The 11,954-nt window shown below is 34.6% G+C and overlaps 1 protein-coding gene across 1 annotated transcript; it reads left to right on the forward strand.

Moving 5' to 3' along the window:
* The first annotated feature begins 149 nt into the window (after positions 1–149).
* On the forward strand, positions 150–4,295 carry LOC128212375 (streptococcal hemagglutinin-like). Its single transcript, XM_052917811.1, has 5 exons — positions 150–254; positions 1,512–1,580; positions 1,911–2,051; positions 2,257–2,593; positions 3,033–4,295. The coding sequence occupies exons 1-5, from the start codon at positions 168–170 to the stop codon at positions 3,095–3,097; spliced, it is 699 nt and encodes a 232-aa protein (XP_052773771.1). The 5' UTR covers positions 150–167; the 3' UTR covers positions 3,098–4,295.
* Positions 4,296–11,954: the final 7,659 nt, after the last annotated feature.

Below are 11,954 nucleotides of genomic sequence, written 5' to 3' on the forward strand. Positions count from 1 at the left end.
ATTTATACATGGTGAAGATATTTCGGACCTTAAAATTCAGTAGTTTTTTGAAATATGGGTCAGAAAAGTTGAGGTTAAATGCCTCCTTATTTGTATTGTGTTAGAATATTATTTAAATGTTTTAAATGTATTTCAGGCTTATGGTTCGTCCCCTATTATTTGAAACAATGAAGACGGTGGCCCACCTGAAACTACCAAACCTAGAGATAAGATGGAGACCGGCATGTAAGACCAGAGTGGCACAACACAACAAGGTACATGTCCAGTCTAACTGGGCTTTTTTGTCAATGATAACTCATAAGTACATGCCAACTACTGAGAATGATTGATTTCAACTTTTATCTTTTTATAACAATTTTTAGCTCTACTGGCCAAAGGCCAGAAGAGCGTATGCGATGGTTATGTGTACGTTGTATGTGCCTCCGTGCGTCTGTAATCAATTTCTTGTTAACGTGATGCAGTCTTCAGTTTGGATTGTATCTCAATGAAACTTTTGCAGTATTTAGATATTTATTAGAGCTTGGTTCAGCTATATCCGCCCATGCTTGCCTAGATTAAGGGCCTTGAAAATGCTCATTTTGGTCAACTTATTTTTAGCCATGCAGGTCTGCATGAGAGAATTCTACTTTTAGCCCAGCTTACATGTACATGTAAATTAAAGTCTAGGATTAAGGGAGACAATTTGCTTTTTGGTACTGCAGTTGATTTTGTGAATTACTCTGCCTTGTTCTTGTTGAAAGCCCAAAGACCATTTTTTTAGCTCTAAGTGTCTGTAGTTTGCACATTCATCTTAACAAAATTGGTTGGGAAGTTATGCACCTGGGGTCATTACTGGCCCAGGGTTCTCAGGTTTGGTCAACTTAAATTGGTAAAGTTTTGAAAATCTGTTTGTGTTTGTACATCCATCTCAGCACAATTGCTTGTGAATGTTTGTTTAAATTGATCAATGTTGTCCTAGGATGCCCTTGACTTTGACCTTTTGACCAACCTTTTTTTTTAAAAATTTAAAACTACAGAAATATTTACCATGAGTACAGTTTTGAAAGCATATTTTTTTATAGATGACTTTTACTTGGCACATATTAAAATAGTTCATGCAACTAATCTGATTACAATACTTTCTGGGCTCAGATGTTGAACGTGCAACATTTTCAGGTAACCCAGACACAAAATGTGAACTATATATCTGTTGCCCTTTACCCATACATACATGCTCTGGATAAAAAATGACCACAAGAGCCATGCCAGTAGAGCAAAGGACCTTTTGGGCCTCTTGTTAAGATATAATAATGTTGATAAGGTCATATCATTCTGGCCGAGTTATTTTTCCATGGTCAGCTGTCATGATATCATCTCACATAATAACATTGTATAGTGTTGATTTCGTTCCACCACTTTTAAATTCATTTTCATTCTTGTTTCAATTTTCGGTAAGCTTATAAAATTTTCAGTCATTTTTTTGACACAAGTTTTATCATTTTATAAAATCCTGCTGTTGTTTGTACCATCAGATGCGGCAGGAGGAGAAAGAAGCGGACAGAAAGAGACTGGAGCGCAAATGCAAAAATCAGAGAGAGGAAGTGAGTAAATTGTGCATCATGTTTAAACAGATTCATCTTTAGCTCGACTAGAATAACAAATATAATGAGAGCTATTATACTTGCATTCCTTTCCACGAAGTGTTAAGCGTCGGCCACACACCCAGGTTAAGGTTAGACATGGAAGCCCCTGAGATCATTATCTCAACTGAGTTCCTCAGAAGACTCTAAAAACTTTATCTTGATCTATGTACTTTGGCCAAAGGATAGGCCAGCACTGCTGGTTTAGTCAAAAATTACTGATTGTTAAAGTAATATCATAAAATTATTATAATTGTTATGCGGTTGTAAAACTATATATATTTTTTTCAGCTTGAAACGATGGAAGCTATGAGAGTGGAGATGGATCGCATGAGAGCTGAGATTGCAGAATTGAGGGAGGAAGTCAGGTCTCTTAAAGAAGGGGCCAATACTTGTACGGCCCCTTCAACTGAAATGGCAGAACAGAGCAGGGTAAGATAATTTTACAACTTTTAATAATATTTATAAATTACTGTATAGATAATCTGTTTGGTCGTTTCAGGTTACATAGAATAGAAAAAATGTCTGTCCAAAAGATTTAATAATCACCTTTCAGACATCATTTGAAGAATATAACTGCCTAAGTTAAAACCTATTTTGTTAACAGCCACATTATTCTTACCTTTTCTTATTTCAGATCCCAAGGCCAAAGGGACCTGCATCTGCCAGTGCGCACAGGAGCCTTTTTGCAGCTGTGCGCAGGAGACCTGGCTTCGCTGCGGGCAGTGCTTCTACAACGTCAACTGCGTGCAGGACATCAACAACAACTGCATCAACAACTGCACGCAGTACTTCTGCCCGCAGCACGGCAGCAACTGTGGGCAGCTCTACACGGAAGACAACATCTGCCCGCAGCTCTGCTGCCACTGCCCCCAGCATGTCATCAGCTGGTGGGCAGACTTCTGCCCCCAGCACATCATCAGCTGGTGGGCAGACGGTCGAGGGTGGGGCAGCTCGAGGTCGTGGAAAAGTCTGTAAGTACATACCTTATGATAAGAAACGAGTAGAGGTGTTGTGTATGGTCAGAGTGTCTGATATTAAAACTGTTTAATTCTTCAAAGGAATGTTTTTGCTGGTACATTTAATGTGTGGATCAATATTCTCAAAACAACAACAGTAAGAATGGAAATTAATGACAGCACTTTTCATTCCCTGGTTTATTCAAAATGTTGCATCATATTAAATTCAACTTAAAATCTTATCCAGCCCCTTGATATAATCCGTTATTATGTGGGGTCCCTGCCTGACAACCTTATAATTCTATGTGAAATGAAACAAAACATGAACGCTGGAAATAAGATGGAGGAGCTTTGGCATCCACTTGCAGTAGTAATTGTTTTTTATTACAAATTTTTATCTCTCTATTACATGTGTTCCAACTTTTTCTTAATTTTTGTTATTATATATTTTCAGCAACAAAACGTAAGCGTGTTGATGACGATGGGGGGCAGGCAAAGAAAAAACCGGCTTGGAAATGAGAATAAAAATGCCTGCCCCTCCCCCACCCCTCGACCAGACTCCCTCTTCTGCATCTCAGCCAAACAACATCTCTCTCTGATCCAAAGTATTTAACGACTATGATCCAAATCGCTCCGCACCTCTTCTTCACCTTGTACAAAATCCCTGCTCAGCATCGCTACATACATGGCTGCAGTTTACCTATAATACGAAGGCTGCAGTGCTCTACAATGGCTAGAGCTGTGTTTGTGTCATGCCGGTCTCCATGGGCCACCGTCAACAACGTCCTGATTGTGAATGTTGTCTGAAAAAAACACTTGAAAGGACATTCCCACGAACAAGAACTGACGATTTGTTTTAAGTTGTTTGTGTTCATTTTTTATTGGTTAAATACAGGTTTGCCTTTTGAAAGATGCCATATTTTCAACAGTGTTCTTTAAAAAAAAAAAAGAGAATGTTCATAGCCTCTTTCATGTTTTAAAGGTATGATGTTCATATTACTAGACTTATTTCACACCTGTTAAAATCAGATAAATTTCTGAAAAGTCCTCAAACTAGTTGGTGTAGTTATCCAAGCTTTTTGACTTGACTGCATATATCTACAAATGCATTATTTTACTTTGTTTAATTGCCTAAAGCAGATCTTGACTGAAGCTCCAAAGTATTAGCTGTATATGATTTTGAACAGTTTCATTACATGACCTTGGCTTCACTCATTTTTTTTATGTTGTCTGAGCATTGGACAACTATGATCTATTTGAATCTTTTATTGATATTTATCAATTTGTACATTGCTGTCTGTTCAATTCTGACCTTAGTCCCTGTCCTGCGATCCATCTTGATATTGAAAACAGGGGCCCCTGTACTCCACTTAATCCCCCTCCTAGCCTACGCCTGGCAATTTTCAATCCCACCATTATCCCGTCCAACAAATGCCTTTCCCCAAATCCTTTCCTGACCCCTGACCTGTCCACTGTCAAACCAACCTTCTACTCTACACTTTCTTAAGGGCCGGCCCAAGTCATACCATCTTCTCTAACAGACATAGATGTACAAATAGATTGAATGTGTATATGAAATTATATAAGCATTCACAAAGTCTTGTTATTAATTTTACTACAAAAAGTAAGCTTTACCATATAACAAATTAAAGAAACTACAAATTAAGGCAGCATGGTCAGAACTGTTCCTTTTTAGTTCATGATAACCTGAACTGTATGCTTCCATTAACTGGCATAGTTTCAGTATTTTGTATTATGTACTTTAAATAAACTTGCCAATTAAAGCAGAGGATAACCTCTACTGAAACATTCGGAGCAGAACATTCATAACATTAACTGAAATACCACAGGATTATCAAAAAAAGATAAATGTATGAAACCTGTTATTGTTTACAAAGGTATATAGTAGAAAGGCAAGCCTATTAACCATTTACGAGAGCATTATACACAATATAAGATGTTCGTTGGGAATGAACGTTTCAATACAATACTGTATTATCACTGATTGCATTCAGTGAAGTTGTTTTGGGGGAATGTTGCAATCGTTCGTTTGATTTGTTATTTTCTGCTTTTGTGCAGTTTTATTTATTTTTTCGGTATGCTGACGACTTGCAGTTAGTGGTGTTAAAGGTGATGATGATGAGGATGATGATGATGATTGGAGGATGTATATAGTGATTTTTAATATTTTGTTACGTTCTAGTAACTTTTATAAAAAAATAAAACCAAATAAAAAATATTTTTGTGCAACCTATTATGTATGTTTATTTGTTTCATTTATTTTGAAGCATTTATTTGTTTTATAGTGTACAAAAAGGTGTAATTAATTGGTAAAACAAACAAAAAACATATTCAAAATAACTTCAAAAGCAGTTTTATATATATATATTATTTTATTCGGAACTTTTTTTTGTTTTTGCATTGAATTATAATTATGGTCATTATTTTAGACCTGTTCGTGTTTTACCAAATACTTATACCTTTTTGTGTTTTACTTACATAAAAAATACAAAAAAAAATAATTAAACTTAAAAAATCAAAAAAAATAATCTTGTTTGAATTATGTACATATTTGAATTCAGCCGGACTGTTTCAAAGAAACAAGTCTAGCTATTCTCATAGCCTTGGTGTTGTCATTATTGTGTCAAAGCATATCAAATGTTCAAGCTATCAAAATGAAACTTGGTACACATGTGGCGAGCTATAATACACACATGAATAGCAAAGCCATAATTCTGGTTATTGGTTGTGAATTATGCCTTTTTTTTACACTGAACAAAAGGCGAGTGTTGGCGTTCACTTTGGTGCGCTCTCTTTTTTTGTTGGTGATTATCAACGTATTTTGTTTTTGAATGATTCGCAACATTTCCCTCAGTTATTGTTATTTTCTGTAATAGTGTTCGAAATGTTTGTGCTGATGCTTCTGAAAGCGTATAAATGTAGTTTGTAAACTATTTTAAAACCATGTTCATGCTGTAGGGTATTTACATTATTGAGTGTTTATGTTCTACTGTTGCTATTACTGTTGTGACTGTATGCATTATTTTGTGTACTGCATTACAATGCTGATTTAGAATTTTGAACACTTATTAATAGTTCTCATTAATTTAGTTGTTGCTGTTATCGCAACTGTTGATGATAAACCATTGATTTAGTTGTTGCTGTTATCGCAACTGTTGATGATAAACCATTGATTTAGTTGTTGCTGTTATTGCAACTGTTGATGATAAACCATTTATTTAGTTGTTGCTGTTACTGCAACTGTTGATGATAAACCATTTATTTAGTTGTTGCTGTTACTGCAACTGTTGATAATAAACCATTTATTTAGTTGTTGCTGTTTCTGCAACTGTTGATAATAAACTTTAACCTGTGTTTGTCCTATTTGGTAAAGAGTCCTTCTTTCCTTATTGTAGAAGTAATATAATTTATTTGTCAGTTATTCAAGGAAAGTTCTATACTTATGCTGAAACTAAAAAGTTTGGAAACCTGCTCATTATTAATTTTGGCCCAAATTAAAATGCTTTCTCATTCTCCAGTTAAATAATCTAGTATTAGATCTCTTTTGTAGTGAAATGTTTTAGGTTGGAACAAATGTTACTTACCATTGCTTGTTGTATTATACTTATGCAATATGCTTCAATCCTTGTGATATATTTTCCATGACATTATGTTCATATGTACAGCATTTGACTTCAGAAAGCAGCTGATTGAATATGATTGACCTGTGTGGTATGACAATTGAGTGAATATATATGAAATTCTTGATGATAAAAGTGTTGAATATGATTGACTTATGTGGTAGACAATTGAGAGAATATATGAAAATCTTGATGATAAAAGTGTTGAATATGATTGACTTATGTGGTAGACAATTGAGAGAATATATGAAAATCTTGATGATAAAAGTGTTGAATATGATTGACTTATGTGGTAGACAATTGAGAGAATATATGAAAATCTTGATGATAAAAGTGTTGAATATGATTGACTTATGTGGTAGACAATTGAGTGAATATATGAAATTCTTGATGATAAAAGTGTTGAATATGATTGACTTATGTGTAATGACAATTGAGTGAATATATGAAATTCTTGATGATAAAAGTGTTGAATATGATTGACTTATGTGTAATGACAATTGAGTGCATTCATGAAATTCTTAATGATGAGTGTATTTGTGCTAATGCATAGCAAGGTATGTAACTCTTGCTAAAATAATAGTGTAAGAGTTCTTCCCCTTTTTGATGTAAAAGAACAGTCAAGCATTGTATTTTTCCCTGTGGTGCCCTTATTTAATCTTTATTCAAACTTATTTAGATAATTTAGAACTGTGTCTTAAGTACAACTTAAACACTTTGGATGAAAATTATTTTCAAAAGCAATATTAAATCTTGAATTTACAAAAAATGTACCGTAGTTTTACATCTGTATAATTCAGATAATTATATTATTACTTGTTTAGGTGCTGTTATGTAGGGTCAGTTTGGTAAACCAGTCTGTGTTTAATTAAACAGCATATGTTTTTTTTTAATGCAATTCAAGCACAATTATTAGATTTGAGACTGCAATTACAAAAATGGAGCTGTATAAGAGTGAAATAGTAATTTGAGGAATTGATTTTGTATTGACCTTGTGGCTAATTTACAACATTTTGTATTTAAATAAATCTATTTGTACATCAATCTGTCAATGATATTCAGACCTTATTCCCAGTCCTGTTCCCTAACTGTGTCTGCCTTTTTCTAAAAAAATCAGGGGCCCCTGTATTCTGACCTTATCCCGAAACAAAATGACCAGGCCTGATGTCCCGCCTTTGTCCATCCCACCATATCCTGCCTTTCCCATACCCTTCCCCGACCCCTGACCTTCTGTCCCCTTTCAAACCCACCACTCTAAGGGCCCACCCTAGTCATGTCATCTTCTCTAACAGATGTACAAATAGATTTAAGCTTGTAATGTTTTTATACTGCAGAAAAGAGAAAGTTCACCTCTGCTTTGTACTACATTAAAGCATTTGACTCGCCTTGTAATCAATATTATAAACCAAAAAGGAAATAGTTATACAAAATTTACAGGCAGCTTTTAAATATTAATAGAATTAGTCCTAAAATCAACACATTGCCAAAACCAGTTAAATATCAAAATTAAAATTAAAATAATCTTAGTTAATCTGCATTCATCTTATGCACTAGGATGTACGTAATATGTGCATCTATCAATCAGAATTTGTATGTCATTTAGAATCCTTTAATACATGTGTGTTTGTTTTGTTATATTTTGTTTTATAAATACTTTCATTATTTGCTAAATATGTCATTGTTTGGTCATATATTGTATTCTGAATATTTTCATTATTTGTTAAATATATTATTGTGATGTCATATATTGTATTATGAATATTTTCATAGTTCTCTAAATATATTATTGTTTGGTCATATACATGTATTGTATTATGAATATTTTCATTATTTGCTAAATGTATTATTGTGATGTCATATATTGTATTATGAATATTTTCATAATTCGCTAAATATATTATTGTGATGTCATATATTGTATTAGAAATGTTTTAATAATTTGCTTTATATATTATTGTTTGGTCATATATTGTAATATAAATATTTTTTAAATTGTTGAATAAATTATGTACAACATACCTATTAATATTAATAACGATGTTTGTATTTTTGTCCAGTGACTGCTAATATACTTAATGAATTATGATGTACGTATTTATGGCTGGTCACAGCCTGTGAAAATATTAAAACATGTTGTACGGTATTTTGTATATGTTAAACTAGAAGCAATAAATGCCTTTGTTGTTTTTATCCCATTATACATATTTGCTTGGCCATGTTTAAATGCGGAAATGAACTCAATATTTGTGAATCTGTGAAGTGCACCCTGGCCCGGATGCGAACTTCGGATTGCGTTGGTAAGAAGTGAGAACCCTAACTGAACAATTGTGTTATAACCTTACATTTTCTAATGGAAGGGGGAATTAATAAATTAAAATAAATGATAACTTACTTTTAAGGCATATTGGTGATTCGTTTAAACTGTTTAAAGTGCTGTAAAAGAGGTACTATTTATTTAGCTACCTGCAAGCAAAATGCAACAGTTGGAAATGAAATAGGCAGCCTTGATTAAACACTTTTTCATTCAAATCTGGTCCATCAATACTTGTTTATATCTTAAAGAAAGCAAACACATATTTGTAACCAAAAACTAAACAATATATGATCGAAACCAGAACAGCCGCAAAATAACTTTGTATTTGAAATCATAAGTAAATGACTATAAGAGCTCTATAAATACATACATTCAAACCTGGCATAGTGTTGCAGCAATAATAATTAGCATCTCTACTACTGCAACAGCGTCATACTACCTTTTTTACTACTGCAACACGTCACACTACCTTTTTTTACTATTGCAGCAGGCATTTACAACTTTTGCTGTGACAGCACTTGGTTCTACCACTTTACTTATATTACATCAACGCTAACACTTTAACAACTGCAGTATTGATCACTGTGGCACAAATTGGCACTACCCCTTCAACTACATCGACAATGATTGGCACTACCCCTTCACCTACTACGAACAATGATTGGCACTACCCTTCACCTACTACGACAATGATTGGCACTACCCCTTCACTTACTACGACAATGATTGTCACTACCCCTTAACCTACTAAGTCAATGATTGTCACTACCCCTTTTACTACACTGACAATGATAAGCACTACATCTTTAACTACTACGACAATGATTGGCACTACCCCTTAACCTGCTACGTCAATGATTGGCACTACCCCTTCAAAGCTGCACACTCACAGATTGAACATTTTGACAAGATTTTTATTTTTTGTCTTTGTGTAGTTTGAACAAGACAATTTTTGCAAAAATGCATGGAAACCAGTTCTATAACACAGCTGATAAAAAATTAGATCGCAGACTTCTGTTTAAGTTGAAAAATGATGTTTTCTTAAACCGTTAGCACTACCTTAACTACTACGACAATGATTGACTTTACTACAATAACGGCCCTGATACCAACTTCTAGATCACCAGTTCAACTACTGTGACGGTGATCAGCACTACCTTTTTAACTACAACAACAATGATTAGCTTTACTACTATAACCACACTAATAACAACTTCTAGATCACCAGTTCAACTACTGTGACCGTGATCAGTACTACCTTTTTAACTACAACAACAATGATTAGCTTTACTACTATAACCACACTTATAACAACTTCTAGATCACCAGTTCCACTACTGAGACAGTGATCAGCACTACCTTAACTACTACGACAATAATCGACTTAACTACTACTACCGCACTGATAATAACTTCGAGATCATAAATTCTACTACTGTGACAGTGATCAGCACTACCTTAACTACTACGACAATGAGCAGCTTTACTACAATATCGGCACTGATAACTTCTAGATCACCAGTTCTACTTCTGTGACAGTGATCAGCACTACCTTTTTAACTACTACAACAATGATTAGCTTTACTACTACTACCGCACTGAAAACTTCTAGATCACCAGTTCAACTACTGCGACAGTGATCAGCACTACCCTTTTAACTACTACAACAATGATTAGCTTTACTACTACTACTGCACTGAAAACTTCTAGATCATCAGTTCAACTACTGTGACAGTGATCAGCACTACCTGTTTAACAACAACAATGATTTGCTTAACTATTACGCACTGAAGACAACTTCTAGGGTCAATGATTAGCTTTACTACTACTACTGCACTGAAAACTTCTAGATCACCAGTTCAACTACTGTGACAGTGATCAGCACTCCCTTTTTCACTACAACAACAAAGTTTTGCTGAATTTCTACTATTACCACACTGATGACAACTTCTCGAACTTTTTAACTACAACAACAATGATTAGCTTTACAACTATAACCACACTGATAACAACTTCTATATCACCAGTTCTACTACTGTGACAGTGATCAGCACTACCTTAACTACTACGACAATAATCGACTTAACTACTACTACCGCACTGATAACTTCTAGATCATAAGTTCTACTACTCTGACAGTGATCAGCACTATTTTAACTACTACGACAATGAGCGGCTTTACTACAATATCGGCACTGATAACTTCTAGATCACCAGTTCTACTACTGTGACAGTGATCAGCAAAACCTTTTTAACTACTACAACAATGATTGGCTTTACTACTATAACCACACTGATAACAACTTCTAGATCACCAGTTCTACTACTGTGACAGTGATCAGCACTACCTTTTAACTACTACAACAATGATTGGCTTTACTACTATAACCACACTGATAACAACTTCTAGATCACCAGTTCTACTACTGTGACAGTGATCAGCACTACCTTAACTACTACAACAATGATTAGCTTTACTACTATAACCACACTGATAACAACTTCTAGATCACCAGTTCTACTACTGTGACAGTGATCAGCACTACCTTAACTACTACAACAATGATTGGCTTTACTACTATAACCACACTGATAACAACTTCTAGATCACCAGTTCTACTACTGTGACAGTGATCAGCACTACCTTTTAACTACTACAACAATGATTGGCTTTACTACTATAACCACACTGATAACAACTTCTAGATCACCAGTTCTACTACTGTGACAGTGATCAGCATTACCTTTTAACTACAACAACAATGATTGGCTTTACTACTATAACCACACTGATAACAACTTCTAGATCACCAGTTCTACTACTGTGACAGTGATCAGCACTACCTTTTTAACTACTACAACAATGATTGGCTTTACTACTATAACCACACAGATAACAACTTCTAGATCACCAGTTCTACTACTGTGACAGTGATCAGCACTACCTTTTAACTACAACAACAATGATTGGCTTTACTACCATAACCACACTGATAACAACTTCTAGATCACCAGTTCTACTACTGTGACAGTGATCAGCACTACCTTTTAACTACTACAACAATGATTGGCTTTACTACTATAACCACACTGATAACAACTTCTAGATCACCAGTTCTACTACTGTTACAGTGATCAGCACTACCTTTTAACTACTACAACAATGATTGGCTTTACTACTATAACCACACTGATAACAACTTCTAGATCACCAGTTCTACTACTGTGACAGTGATCAGCACTACCTTAACTACTACAACAATGATTGGCTTTACTACTATAACCACACTGATAACAACTTCTAGATCACCAGTTCTACTACTGTGACAGTGATCAGCACTACCTTTTTAACTACTACAACAATGATTGGCTTTACTACTATAAGCACACTGATAACAACTTCTAGATCACCAGTTCTACT

Source organism: Mya arenaria, chromosome 12 (genome assembly GCF_026914265.1).
Source record: "Mya arenaria isolate MELC-2E11 chromosome 12, ASM2691426v1".
In the NCBI taxonomy this organism is placed as follows: Eukaryota; Metazoa; Mollusca; class Bivalvia; order Myida; family Myidae; genus Mya; species Mya arenaria.

What these genes read in the sequence shown, in the direction of transcription:
- LOC128212375 (XM_052917811.1), top strand. Translation starts at nt 168, where the DNA reads ATGAAGACGGTGGCCCACCTGAAACTACCAAACCTAGAGATAAGATGG. An exon ending in GCAAAAATCAGAGAGAGGAA is followed by an intron (nt 1,581 to 1,910) that starts GTGAGTAAATTG and finishes TATTTTTTTCAG; the next exon opens with CTTGAAACGATGGAAGCTAT. An exon ending in AAATGGCAGAACAGAGCAGG is followed by an intron (nt 2,052 to 2,256) that starts GTAAGATAATTT and finishes TTCTTATTTCAG; the next exon opens with ATCCCAAGGCCAAAGGGACC.